At 39.5% G+C, this 15,344-nt stretch overlaps 1 protein-coding gene across 2 annotated transcripts in view; it reads left to right on the plus strand.

Moving 5' to 3' along the window:
* Nucleotides 1-907: 907 nt before the first annotated feature.
* grb10a (growth factor receptor-bound protein 10a) overlaps nucleotides 908-15,344 on the plus strand; it is a 71,115-nt gene continuing 56,678 nt past the window's right edge. For both annotated transcript variants that reach the window (XM_039678626.2, XM_039678627.2), the window contains exons 1-2: nucleotides 908-1,095; nucleotides 12,548-12,666. In XM_039678626.2, the coding sequence (XP_039534560.1) occupies nucleotides 12,616-12,666 (51 nt within the window). In that variant the 5' untranslated portion in view covers nucleotides 908-1,095; nucleotides 12,548-12,615. The remainder of the gene's footprint in view (nucleotides 1,096-12,547; nucleotides 12,667-15,344) is intronic.

The raw sequence follows: 15,344 nt of genomic DNA on the forward strand, positions 1-15,344 counted from the left end.
ACTACTTCCATCAAGATTCTGAAGTGCGTGTTCGACGGACAGTGTATAGGAGGATATTTATGAATGGAAGTGAAGCGATGGAACTGACACTGATACATCATGTGACAGTAACATCATGGCAGATGTAGTATGCCCAACTTTTATTCAATCAGAATGCATATGACTTTAAGCATTTAAAGCCCAGATGGAGTGCACACTTAGAATAAATGGCTAATGTTATCTTTTAGTTATCTTTATCATATACCGGTCTTGGTGTGAATCTAAAAGTCAGCATGAAATGGAAGTTGCAATATTTTCTTCCCAATTGTGATAAATAGGGTGAATTCAGGTGAATTGGGACACCATCCCAATGTCAAAAAGTTTTCCAATTATCCTACTTAAAAACAGCTTCTTAAAAAAAAAAAAATGTTTAGGGTGGGACTTGATTGTGATTGGATCCTTGTTATTTGCTATTGTGATCTCATGTGAGTGACAGGTTGTCCCACCCTTGTGCCAGGAAACACGTCATCAAAAAAGAGATGTCACTGCAAGAGAGAGAGGGGAAGCTATTTTAATTCAAAATTATGAGGTAGGCTACATGAATGTGCACTCAGAAATTATTTTTTAATAAACATTAATCCATAAAACATAAGAATGGTCAATTTTGATTTCATGGTGAAAAGTTGTACTTCACGTTTTTACATTGTAGCCTACTGGAAGGTTAAAATTCTTCCTAGTAAGCTCTTTTTCTTATTTAGAAGATGTGCTATTCCTCATGATGTGCTGCTCATCCTAGCACAGATTAAATCCTAAAGGTCTACCCCTGAATTTGAGAACAATGGGTTAAAGTGGGCGGGTTGTCACATAGGAGGTGTGTCTTGTGCTAAAAGGGGGCGGGGCTTGAAGAGTTCGTCACCCTCGTGTGTTTGAAGCAGTCAGCTGAGCACAACTTGTGCGGACGCGGCTCTAACCTCGTACAACATGCGAGATCACAAGGAAAACGTTTAACCCTGTGCACAGTTTGTCATTCCAACGTGTACAGAATACAATCCAGTTAAACACCCTCCCTTTAATTCAACTTCTCCGTTCTTTTCCGCGAAGATTGCCAGTTTTGAGGTGAGTAGCCTAGACCTAGAGAGTTTGGATGGATGTGTTGAGAACATATGGTTTCGTGCTCATGCTATATCTAGAGATACCATATGGGGATATCATTTAGGAAAGTGTTTTGTATGCTATTTACATTAAAACATACCCGTCAACAAATGAGTAGCTTACATTTGCAATAGTGTCGACTTGAAGTAAACTTGCACAGATATAGGTTTTGTGAGTGAAACGTTCTCAAAAAGAGTCGGGTCTGTTGCCAATAAACCGGTAAACTTTGCGCAGGCGTGTTTACAAACAACTTCAGGAGTCGATGTTTATTTTTAGATCGTATTTATAGATTCAGTTCTAGCTGTGAATTTATATTTTTATGGTTGGGATTTGAGAACCGTTTATATTTTAAAACAACTAGAACCGAATAATTGTCATAGGCTATGATGTGATTTTCTTGTCTGGTTTTCGGGTGCATTCTTCCGCCGATGCGGATACCGTAGCGCACGGACCGTTTCAACGCGCAATTTAGCACCGCTACTGCAAAAACATCGGGAAACACCAGAGTAGTCCGTGCGAATGGCTTTCTTTGTAACGTTAGTGATATAAAAACATAGAGAGCAACCAAAGCAGGCGAGTCTAGCTCCCCAAATGAATGACTCCTTGGGGCCGGTTCCTTTAGTCATTCATGCACGACTGGGTCCCAGGGGGCCTTTCATGCACAGTTTAGCCCCAACACTGATGAAAACTCACCTGTAACTTTCAATCCTGAAGACATGACGCTTGTTCAGATGTGTTTGATTGGAGTTGGAGCTAAACTCTGCAGGAGAGGCGCGTCCTCCGGGACCGAATTGCCCATCTCTAATATTCACGAACCAAAGACTTTGGCCAGTTCTTTTCTTTCTTTTTTTTAGCGAATCAGCTTCATAGGGGCGCCATTGGTGTAGTCAGATTCCAGAGGGAATGACTCATGAGCCGGTTTATGTAGGCTACGCTACTGATTCAAAAGTAGATGAATCGTTTGGAGTGGTTATTCAATTAATCTGAATATTACTTGCTGAACATTTGTTACTTTCATCGGTCTCGTAACCGAGAAAAGTTAGTGTGTTATTGCGGGGACGTGCATGAGTGTTACAGAATTGTAGTTAAAGTTAAGCCTATACATTGATTTTTATTGAAGGCTAATCGGTGCTAATTTATAATGAATGAATGTAATGTTACCGCGTTTGTTTAGCACCATTTTTATGTTTAATATTTAGGAACAATTATTGGATTGCATTTCTGCCACCTTTAAAAATCTATAGCACACCTTTTGAATGATTGCAACACTTTTATTTTGTTTTTGTTTTATTTTTATTTTGAAATCTGACATGATCTTTTTGGAAATTCCTATGTTTTCCATTCTAAATTTTGATGCAGAAATTGCACATTTGGTCTATATTTTTCCACCTAGAAAGAAAAATAAGTTTAACTTTTCTGTTTCTGACTTTTAGATTTGGTTTTAAGATAACAGTTCTAAGGGAAAAAACAGAATAAATCATTTTAAAAGATAATTGCAAGTTTACGTTTTGCAATTCTTCTCAGATATAAACTATTGCATGTTTTAAAGTCAGACTTAAAAGATTTAAACTCTCTATTGCATGCATGTTATAAAGCCAGGATTGCGAGATATAAACTCTCAATTCTGACTTTTTTTTATCTTGCATTTGACTTATTTTCTCTGAATTGTGCGACTCGAGTTATAAAGTCCACTTCTGAGGATGTGTTTTTTTGTCACGCAGTTGCGACTTTATATCATGCAATTCTGAGAGAGCCAAATTAAAAAAAAAAAAAAAATTTACATTTTTTTTTATTCTTAGGCGGAAACAAGCTTCCATACATGCATTGTTCTAAAGTCCCTTTAATAAGTCTGTATATAAAAGTCTTTGCTACAGTGTGCTATTAGACTATCAAATACATCATTATCTTATTTTGTGCGAGAACTCTCTCTTTCTTCCTCACACGGGCTAACAGAAAGGTGTATCTTTTTTCTTTTGTCAAGGAAGGAAGGGAAGTTGTTCGGTGGTTCTCTAACAATAGACTGGCCGAGTGCAGGGGTTGGATTTTAAAGGCATGTTCAGGCACACGTATGAGTTTGCCTCTCTCTCACACACACACTCACACACACACCTACACCTCAAGTAGAAATGTGTGGGTTTTATTTGGCAGAGATTCTGTAGAATGAAATGAAGCAAGACGACAACTCCAAATTGCCGCCTCCAGGGCTAGGGAGTTCAATTTAATGTCATTTTAGTTCATAAATTCATATACCTAGTGCTCACCTAAGGGAGGTAAGAATAAGGAGAATCTTGATAACATCAAGCAAGTCAGCATATTCTTGTTCAGATGGCACAGATTGTAATTTCTCCTAATTTTTTATCCTAGTCTTTAAGTCAAGGTGACATGTTAGTAGTATATGTGTAGTCATTAAATGAGTTATATAGTTAGGTGTTTGAGATATGTGAAGGTTTTTACACTGACAGTGGTTTGTGGAATCAAAACAACAAGACGTTTTTATCTTTATTGAACATTTTTGTGGATGAAAGGATAGGCAGTTTCCCCATTTTTCTTCTTTATTTCTTTCTTTTATCTCTAATGTTGTCTCCCACCACCCTACTTTATTTGATTGTGCCCCCTCAATCTTTAACACCAAATGTAAGTGTTCAATTTCATCCTAAAAATAAACAAATCAGAATGTACTCTGCGGTCCTGTGAAACAGCAGTTAGCTTGCTAAGAAAAAAAATTCTCCATGATAGATAGAGAGAAAAAATGGGTAAGAGTACTGAATGCACTATTATTAGCATTGGCCACATAGTCTTTAGGGGGAACGAGAGAATAAGCAAAAGTGCAAAGGTTTAGAAAGGGAGAGTAGTGTTACATGTGCTCTTAATTTAACTGTTGGTGACTGATCCAGGCCCATTGTGTTTGTTTTGGTCAGAGTTGCTGAAGTCTATACAAAAGTGGTTTCGGTCAATCCATTCCAAAGCCAGTTTATTTAGAGCAAGAGTGCACTAAAACTACACATGGACTGTCATCCAACCTATCATACTCCACTGGCTCGCATGGACAGTTAGTGGGAACTCGTGTCGGTTTGCATTGCGCTTCAGTCTGTCTCCAGTCTGATTTTTCTTTTTCTCGCTAGCTCTTTTGTTTGTGTGTGGTCACACGGGTGGTCCATGTTAGAAAGATTCTTACCTGATTTCGGAGTCTTGGAACACACACATACCCAGCTGCCTCCGATGGACCGCCACTCCGTCACAGGGCAGTAGGTCTTTTGATCCCCCTGCCGTACCTCTCCTGGCTTCCAAAGCCTATAGATCTTCCACACAAGCCAATTCGACACAATGCACTGCTCTAACTTTTTCCCATTCACAGCCAAAGCTTAACCTATTTTTTTAATCAAATCATCTTGACCTTTAACCCAAATCACCTTAATATATATTTAGTATCGGTCAATAACGGATTAAAAAAATGCTAATCGGCCAATAACCAACATAGCTTGATGTGTTAAATGTCAGGCAACATTCCTTCAAGGTTTTGGGTGGAGTGAAAGACACTTCGAAGCCTTGGAAGGTTCAAGTTGTATTGGTATTTTTATTATTTCGACGAAATGTCATATGGAGTCTTATGACGCCAAAAGATGAGAACAGGCTGGACTGACACAGTGTCACAATGTGTTTCATGTGTGCAGAGATGTAAAAAGTAGTAGAAACCCGGACTTGAGAAAGTACAAGTGCTCGATCAAAAAAAGTGACTTGAGTAGAAGTTGAAGTGCTCTTTAAGCATCACACTTAAGTAGAAGCACTGAAGTATTTAACATTTTTTGTACTTAAGTATTGCAAGTAGTTTATTTTAAAATTCGCTACTTAAGTACTAAAAGTAAAAGTACAAGTATTGTGTCATGTAATTATTAAAGAAAAGCAGTCAAAAGTTTGAACTAGCAATCAAATAAGGCGCTTTGGCGGGATACAAATTTGCTTTGGCGGCCGCCAAAAAAAGTAATTGCAGGACAACCCCTGCATTAGTTGTCAATGTGTGTGTCAATCAATCCCATTATCCTATAAAACTGGCTTGCGATTTAGGCAGCATGAAAGGCAACTTGCAAGGCAACTTGCAACGAATGATTCGTAAAATTTTTATAATTGTAACGAGTAACTAGCAAAACATTAAAAAAAATATCGAAGTTAAAAGTATTAAATTCATCGAAAATATCTACTGAAGTAAAAGTATGAGAAAAAACAATACTCTAGTAGAGTACAGATACAGCATTTTAGTACTTAAGTACAGTACTTAAGTAGTTCTACTTCGTTACTATACATCTCTGCATGTGTGAAGAAAACCGCCTCTCTCAGACGGCATGTAATACTTAATTGTTCTTTTTTGCATGTAAAGTTTAAAAAAAATCAGCATTTTTGTGGAGTATTCACGTAAACACACTGATTTCTTAAGTTAGCGTGAACCGTAAAAACCTAATGTGTGTTAGTATATTAGATCTGTGCATGCTTTTTTTAAGAGCCCCAATCATAGCATTTGAAATGTTCCTATTTTTGTCTTAGGAGTTCCCAAAAACAGTTTAACGTGCATGCAAGGATAAAAAAAACACTTTATCTGTCTTATAATATGCATTTATTTTTAACTGATTTGATCAACGACTAAAAAAATGATTCGTTCGACGATTCATTTTCCCAAACACCTCCGTTGAGTGACGCGAATCTGCGGCGATTGGTCAAATGATCCAGTCAGTTGTTATTGGTAAACCGTAAGCAGAGACTGTCGGCAACGGAACGCCCATAACCAGGATTATAGCTTGTCAAGTGTTGAAAATTGTATATAGTGTTTGAACAAACGTGTCAGAAAGAGTGTACTTTCCACACGGTCCCTTACTCGCGTCTCCGTCAAGAGCAAGCTTTCCCGGCGAAAATCACATTGCGGCGGCTTTTGAGGGGCAGTGCTTATTATATAGAGCGAAGTCATATTTGGCTAAGTCGTTTAGGAGGTAATTGCCATTTTTCAATGAATGTCTGGTGAATATCAAAAACAAAACTAACTTTACCCCACTTAGAAGCTGCGCGGAGTGTACACAAAACACAATATAACTATATTGTGCATGCTACAGAAAACATAACAGCAAGCATTATTAGTATTACTTACAGATTGTGATTCGGAGGAGGACGAACCTGATCCATATACACTGGATACTGAGCCCTCCTTCAGGAACAACCGGCTTGCGAATCCACATTTAAATGTATCCACACGGGCGCGGTGACTGACAGCCTCACAGTCTCCTCAAACATTGGTCATACTTTCAAAAAGAATAATCTATGGCTTAATGCCAGTATCCACACAGGCATGGTGACTGACAGTCTCCTCAAACATTGTGTTCATCCACGCTGTGCGGTGCCGAGGGTGTTGAAGTACAACTCACGTAAAGTTGATAAATGACTGCAATTGCAGATTTCGAACAGAGATGGCGACAAAGAGGAAAAACGCCAGACTGTAGCTTTAAAGTTAATCCTAAAAAACATTAATAATTTAATAACAATTTTAAATATAATATTTAAAGTGAATATTTATTTTGTCTTACTACTTATATCTTTATTCTATGCCATCGTCACCTGTAGCATTTAAAAAAAGTTTATTTTAGTCTTATAGCCTTTTAGTTTAGTTTTTTTTAGACATAATATTGGCCATTTATCAGTTACTGGCGTATAGACTCCAACTGGTCTAATACTCATTGGACTTTACAAAACGCACAGATACACTGCTGTGACTAGAGCTAAAAGACTTACATGTTTCTTTCAGAGGCATTTTCATCCACGTGGATATTGAAGTCACAGAATTCTACACATATGTACCATTTTTCACGCCATCCTATTGATTATCCCAGCTCTAACTACAATGTAAAAAGGAGGTGGAGGAGGCGTCTTGGGATTTCCCACCATACGTTACAGCACTTGTTTGCATTTAGAATAGCTAAAGTTGCTGTAGACATAAAGCTCAAGGTATCTTTATCTTGTCTTTTTTGGATCCATTTGACCTGGTTGACATTGCGAAGGGCAATATTCACAAAGCCTGTCCTTTGTCTACAGGATTTCCCAACCAATGATGGTGCTGGGTGACTCTTGATGTAAGAAAAGAAAGTAGGTTTTAGACTGACTAATTGAGCAGTCTAGAAAGAATGGTGCAACTCTTTTCTGAAGGAAAAGGGGCACTTGACCTGTGTTTATGTGCATGCTCTAGGGAGGCAGGGACGGCATTCTCTAGGCCTTGAAATTCCTCAGAAAACATGAGAGGCAATGGTGGGATACATTCACCGGTCTCTTAATTTGTCTCTACTGATAAGACCGTGGCACATCAAGCATTTCACCCATCTCTAAACAATGAAATTCCCCCGTAACAGCTTTGTGTATATTTCTCATTATCGAGTCTGGTTGTGCTTTGCTCTATCGGTTCTTGTTGGTTCTTGTGCAGAGCTCTACCCAAAACACTGGTGGACCATATCGGTATGTGGCAGCTTTTTTATAGTGTCTGATATCTTGACAATAACAGGTTGGGTTACGTAACTGAAACAATAGAGCCTCTGTCAATCAGCACTCAGAACTATGGGAGGTGAAGATAACACTGGAGCCATTTGAACTTGGAAAGTCTTTTTTTTTTGCAGTGGATTTCAACATCAAGTTTAGGCCCCTGTCTCTTCATTCTCCCAATCACCAGACGATGCAGAGAATGAACCTTTGTGAACTTAAAAAGCAAAGAGGCAGTTATGAAAAGTCGATTTGTCATGCATCTGGATTTCACACAAGCTTTAAAACCTCAACCATGGGGATTTCACAAGTTTCATCAGTATTTGCTGTTAAAAATTACTTCATTGTTGTTGTGGTTTTCAGATTATAAAGTGAGGTTTAGTGTCCAGAAGTTTTTAGACAAAACCATGTTCTTTAAACACATGCAAGGGGTCTTTTCAAGTAGGAATGGTTGACAGTGTGCATTGGAAAACTTTTGTGTCTTCAAATTCATCCCCTATGATGCTACAGCCAAACACATTCAAATCATAAGTGTTATAGTCTAAGGCTCAATCCCAATTCCATTGCTCTTACCCCTTGTGATCGAGGGGTAGGACGGAGAGGTAGTGCTACATAGCCCTCAAAACTGATTGTTTTTAAGAGTCACACTCCAAATGGAGGGCTACGAGAAAGTTCACTGAATGTATCGCAAATCAGCGGCGAGATGGCTTCGCAAACGGTTAAACATTTAAATGTAGCGCCAGATGACACCACCATGCACTTTATTTACCCTTAAAATGACACTATAGTCATTTAAATTAAGAAATTGTATAATAAATTATCTTTCCGAATCAGAAAAGACATACATTTTGAGAAAGGAAAGTTATAATCGTCATATTTCCTCAAAGTAAAGAGCAGCTGCGCTGATTGTCAGTCGTTATCATGGAGAAATCCTGTAAGAACTCCGTAACGGCAGAGCCATCGCCGACGACTGATGACATATCGGGTTCATGAAGGGTTGTTCCATTTCATAGGGGAATATTTAAACCCCTTGGCCCTTGTAACTCTGTTTTAAGGGCCAAGGGGTACTCTCGAAAATAAGGGGTTGGGCCGAGGGGTGAATTGGGATTGAGCCTAAGTCTTAGTTAATAGTCTGTTTTTGAACACAAGAACTGCGTAATTTGCCTGATAAGCCCAATTTTATGGGCTTCCTCAAGATTAGCCAAGTAGTATTTTCATGGAAATCTAGGTTTTCAGGGAAACCTAGTCATTGTTTAAAAATGTGCTTGATTTTCATGAACTTTGCCGGCCTAATAGAGACAACCTAAGAGTGAATGTGGTCTCAATCATCAGCCAGCATCTCTGTGTGAATGTGTGTCGCCTTTCTTCTCTGTCAGTATAATGAGCTTGGCCATTGATGCGTAGCAGGCCTGAGCGGTCTTTCAATGCTGTTAATTTGAGGTTTTGGTGCCGTGATCATGCTATTCAGCTGCTCCAGAGTTGAGCCTTGACTCCAGCTCCACACGTTTGGGCTTACTGGTCCTCAGTTTGGACTTCCGTTCAATGCTATAGTAGGGATATTCTATTCTGGATATATATGCTATTCTGGGATTGAAATCCAAACACCATTTCACTCTTTCTCTTTCTCCAGATCTAATTTTTTTCCAATCCATTTTCTTCCTGCTTCACTTTTTAAGCTCTACTACAGCATCTCCCCCCATCTCAGCATCTCCCCCCATCTCTCAGCTCTCTCCAGATAAGATTGAAATGGTGAAGTGCTATTTTAAGTAGTAGATTCTGTTATGTAGTATGCTGTGTCAAACAAGCTGGCTGTCAAAGTGCTACAGCAAAAGTATTACAGTCACTCACAAACTGCCCCTATCCTTATCAGCAGCAGCAGCAGATGAACTTTTACCACACACACACACACCACATGATTAGATCTATAGAAAGTGGTCAACCGTTATATCGGCAAGGCCGATGTGCAGCATTTTTAATCATCCGCATCGGCCGATACGTTTTTCTGATTGGCCGATGTGTCGGAAGGGGGACTTTTATTTTGACTACGCTGAGAACGCTAGCACCTGAGCAAACAGTGCTTCCATTCTCTGTCTTCAATAGTTTACTGCCTCTATTTAACAGTTGTCTAATAGACCCCAGTTACGTCACAGCTACGTCGCGGCGCTAGCTGCAGGCAAAACAAAGTGTAAACTGGAGGCGCGGCCAATACAAAACAGCACAGATTCGGCTACATAATAAGAGCTATTATTAAATGTCATCTTGTTGTGTTGTTTGGTGCAAGAATTGATGAAAAATGAATATGCTGTATCTGGAACTTTTATTTCTAGAAAATATTCACATCATTAAAATCGCACTGTAATGTCACTCTTTACATTGTCGTGGTCTCGGGGCTGGCTCGGCAAAACTGCGGATCGTACACACAAGTCTTGTAAAGGACCATATAGGCATCTAAAGATTTATATGCCCTCAGTTTCTATTTACGATCGGTTTCTCTATAAGGTTGGTGTAGAAGTCAGGCCACTCAACCGAGGTAACGTACGTTAATCCTGTCAGATCATCCATGCATTGAGTGAGCTTGTAGGCGACTACAGGTCGGCCAATCTGGTTCCGTCCATTAAAAATAACTTTTGGAAATAACAATCGTGGTCCTGGACACTGAGTGACCTTACACATTAAGATAATATCGGATTTTCTCCAGTCATTGTTGAAAAACAAGCTAACAATCCTTGCTAACTAGCGTTAGTGAAGCGGCCAGAGGGATCTTTCTGCCTCCACCTAAGCTCCGCCCACAAAAAAAGTCACCATGTTTACCAACTGTAAAGGGGTCTATACTTTATTAGATAGGACTGTAAAACAAAAAAATAAACCGCAGACAAAAAAGTATTACAGCCTTTGCTTTTCTGTTATTAGTAGACCTTATGAGACGTTAAACTAAGGTCTTGACATAAAAAAAAAATCCCATGATGTCCTTTAAAAAGAGTAAGGGTTTAACCCCAATTTGCCCATTGGCTTCTGTCCAGCATCATTGCCTCCTAATTATCACCTTATACTGATTGGCTTCATCCTCCACCAATAAGGTGGTGTGTGTGGTGGGCCTTCTGACACAATATGGGTGCCGTCGCATCATCCAGGTTGATGTTGCACATTGGAGGTGGTTGAGGAGATTCAATTCACATTTATTTGTATAGCTCTTTTCACAATGTTTATCATTTCAAATTCAAAGCAGTTTACTTTATAATGTAATGTCTACAATTTAGAGTGATTTGTGATCAGAGGTGTCATAAGTAATGAATTTCATCAATGCTACAAATCACGCAGTTAGCTAACAATGTAACAATGTAATTTAAGGCAGTAATTAATTACTATGAGTTGTCTACATAATGATTATAATTATTGAAATGATGAAATCTTGCATTGGTACATGTTGATTCAGAGCTTTTGTCATCTGAAGTCCTTGGAAACATATCTTCACTGGTGTGGGGTCATCTGAAGTCTGGATCCAAATCAGAACAGACATACTCAAGTTATATTGGGATGGGCAATTTGAAAGGATTCAGTGTAGCTGCTGTTAACATTAACATTAAGCAAAGATAATAATGTGCATTTGTTCTGATCTAACTGGAGTACAAGCTTATGAGATGAATTAAATGCTCGACTAAAAAGATACGTCTTTAATCTAATTACATTATTAGGAAGGGTATTCCAGACTTTAGTGGACTCTTTAGTGGACTTTGATATAAACCCAGAGTTTTGTGACCTTAAAGAGCATGATGGATTGTATGGTTGTAGAAGGTCTAATACTTTGTAATCGATATGGAACGTAATAGGTAAACAGTGTAGTGATGATAAAATATGTGTTATGGTTGTATTTTCTTGACCTGGTAAGAACTCCAGCAGTAGCTTTCTTATTGAGGATGCAGGAGAACCAGCTAGTTATGCATTACAGCTATCCAGTCTAGTCATGAATGCATAAACTAACTTTGTTGTATCTGAGACCAATTCCCCCCTTCTTTATGCAAAGTGCTTTGAGTATCCAAAAAAAGCACTATATAAATATAACAAATTATTGAATGCGTATTGCTGTCACTGAGATGCATGATTGACAAACTTTAAACCCTTGATTTCAAACTATGCTGCAAAAATTTTGTACAGTTTTATTGCTTCCATTCGAGCACAGAAATACCTTTGGATAATGCTGGATAACATGATCATCTGGTTTTACTCTTGTGGAGTTCATTGTTGCTTGAGATTTTCTGTTATTAACATTAAAGACGACATACAAAATACTAAGAATTAATGAAGTTTGTATAATCTTACCCATGTATATTAATTGATGCAATTTTTGTAAGACTATAAAGCATATTTAATTGGAATATCCCGCTTCAAATTATGTTAGGCAACATTCTTATTGAGAAAGTACACTAACGTGCATTTTTAATAAAGTTTCTCCTGGGAAAATATTATAATTAGAAATATTCATCAAAAAAATTTGTTCAGCTTAGTTCTCTGAATTGTTCATTAGTGACTCTCTCTGCAGGTTGCATTGTTACACCAGTAGGTAGTACTAGTGACAAGTAAACCTTTTGTGTCTTATGATTGAGCTCGAATCATTCACTCAACTGAGTTTTTCATTAATTGTTCACAACTGAGTTGTTCACAACTGAGTTGTTCAGTTGCTCACTGATTCAGTCTTCACTTTTCGAGTAAATGAAATTTTCCTTGACTTGAATGAATGAAACTTGTCTTGAAGTCAGGAAATCTGGGATATCCTTCAAAGAACAAAAAAATGATAAAAAAAAATAAAAATAAACTGATTGGTGCATGACCACAACACCATTTTTGAACACAAATGTGACAACCACTGTTTTTGTTTTTTGTGCTGATCCCAATTCTCTCTCTGTCTTTCTCTTAGGCTGTTGCGCAGGGGTTTTGGAGGTGCATGTGACGGCTCACATCCCATCAATTGCGGCGATTCTGATCATGGCCTTAGCTGGATGCCCAGACTACTTCCTCCACCATCCAAACTACCAGGTATACTCTAGTGTAGTTGTAGTGCTCTGGAGTCTACAGAGCTTTCAAATTCAGCAGGGCACTATGTCAGTGTTTCTTGACCGAGCTGTAATATCTCAAGCAGAATATGCATGTAAAACCTGAATGCTCACACACACATGCTCAAATCCTCCTGAACCAGCATAAAGGGACCTCATCTATTGAGCGCAGCGGTTCCCAAGGGTTCTGTGGCATGTCCGCATGCCTTTCGTCGCCATGGTGTTACCATGGTGCCACACAGCTGACATGCTGACATGCAAAGTGGCGGCTGTTGCTATTTATACCAGGGGTGCACAGTCAGGCCTCTCTCTATATTTGACTCTCCTTATCTTCTCTCTCTTTCTAATATCATTCCTTTCGTTTGACCTTATAAACTATTCCTTTCTCAGACCTTCCCCCCTTTTCCCTGCCCCTGCCCCCGCCCCCGCCCCCACCCGGGTCTCCTATAAAGTGGCTGGTGCTTGTGAACCTGGCAGAGCATCAGTGTATACAGTGAAGGCAGGGGTGCAGCCCTCTCTGCAGGGGGTTTCTCAGAGCCACAGGCACCTGGTCCGAATCTTCCCAAGCAAGGGGACAACAAAGCCAAAATATTCACTTTAAGCAAACACAACCAAGGCACCCTGGCTTCCAATGTGCTCTTTTTTTGTCTTTTAGATTAAAGCATTAAAACATTCTGCTTTAGCTTTTATGTACACTCACTCACTCTATCGCTATGACTTTATATTTTCTTTCCTGTCTTTCTCAATATTTATTTTTATCTGAAGTGTATCTCCTAGTTTGAACGTTTAATCTGGAGTATTTTTGCTGCAAATTGTGTTCAGTCATCTGTTATTCCTCTTCTTAGGTTAATGTTAGGGAAGTTATGTGGAGAGTTGCAAGTCTTAAGTTGCTTGTATTTAATGAGGATGAAGATTAGGGTCAGAGGTCAAATGGATACTTGGGGTTGTGTTTCAGGTTTATAGCTGGGTGTCTGCTCACCAAGAGCCGAACGGGAAAGTTGAGTAGTTGTTTATGTTTGTCAATGTGTTTGTATATCACAGCAGCGCCTTGAATGGACAAGCTGTAGCTGTCGAGATCAGAGGTCAACTCCTAAATGCTTTGGCTTTCTAACCACTCTTTGTTAATAGCCTAGGTTCTGCAAGGGTCACATGACCTGCCTTTCTAGGAAATTCACTGCCTTTGTTGCCCTATGGAATCAGCTGGGGGGTTAAGGTTTACATAACGGACACAAGGCCTGGACCCTGTCCAACTACAACACACACATACACATACACACACCCTCTCGCATTCCTCAGTCATCCACTGTTATATAGATCCTGGTGCGTTTCACTTTTGTGCTCTCTTGAGGAGAGGAAAAAGTATGTAAATAGCCTTTAAAGTTTGAATTTGAAGTAATTTGGCCAAGATTAAACCCCACTTAAATGAGAGCATATAAACTGAACACTTTCTGTTGGTGTCGGCGAGCAGCATTTATTGACTTTTTTTTGGGTCTTTTAACACTGTGCAAGATTAACAGTATGCTGGCTAAAGCATTAGAGAAGCTTTCTCAGAGCTGTAAATATCCCTTCCTGTTTTTATAGATGTTTTTCTCCTTTCTGAGAGCCGGCTGGCTTGGTGCAGCGTGAAGAGAGAGCAGAAGAGAAAAATAGAAAGAAGGCAGGAAGAGAAGAGAGCATGGGGACCTCTGGCAGAGGCTAGTTCCTGGAAACTCGGCTTCCATGTTCTTAGGTTTCCTAGAAAACTGGAAATTGAAAATGTGGCTTTATTTCTTTTTTCTTGGACTACTTCTTCTAGCTTTGTACATTCTGCTTTGAATTATATGGTGTGATATTGTGTGTGGTTTGAGAGCGCTAGAGCCATTGCTGTGTGCATAGTTTGCCTTTTTTTCTTCTTAGTTTTATGTTGATGCAGTGGGAATGCTGATTGGGACTATACACACACACACACACACACACACACACACACACACAAATATGTGCATGCAATTACTACTCGCAAATACATTAATTCTGTTTTGGCATTCAGTACCTATCTCCACATGCAGAATAAGATATACTGTATTTGTCCATTGGTATCAGTTTGTTTAGATGTAAACCAGAATATTAAAGGAATAGATCATGCCAATAGGCCATCCATCCATCCATCCTTCCTTCCTGAAATATACATCCTGCCTTCCTTCCTTCCTTCCTTCCACCCACCCTTCCTTCCTTCCTTCCTTCCAGATATATACATCCTACCTTCTTTCCTTCCTTCCGCTGCCTGCCTTCCTGCCATCCTTCCCTCCTTCCTTCTTTCCCTCCCATATCCATCCAGATATTTCCTTCCTTCCCTCCCATATCCATCCAGATCCTTCCTTCCTTCCTTCCTTCCTTCCTTCCTTCCTTCCTTCCTTCCTTCCTTCCTTCCTTCCTTCCTTCCTTCCTTCCTTCCTTCCTTCCTTCCTTCCTTCCTTCCTTCCTTCCTTCCTTCCTTCCTTCCTTCCTCCCTCCCTCCCTCCAGATATTTCCTTCCTTCCTTCCTTCCTTCCACCCACCCTTCCTTCCTTCCTTCCTTCCTTCCTTCCACCCACCCTACCTTCCTTCCACCCTTTCTTCGTTCCTTTCACCCACCCACCCTTCCTTCCTTCCACCCACCCTTCCTTCCTTCCTTCCACCCACCCT

The sequence above is a fragment of the Pimephales promelas genome, chromosome 18 (genome assembly GCF_988280905.1).
Source record: "Pimephales promelas chromosome 18, fPimPro1.hap1.1, whole genome shotgun sequence".
In the NCBI taxonomy this organism is placed as follows: Eukaryota; Metazoa; Chordata; class Actinopteri; order Cypriniformes; family Leuciscidae; genus Pimephales; species Pimephales promelas.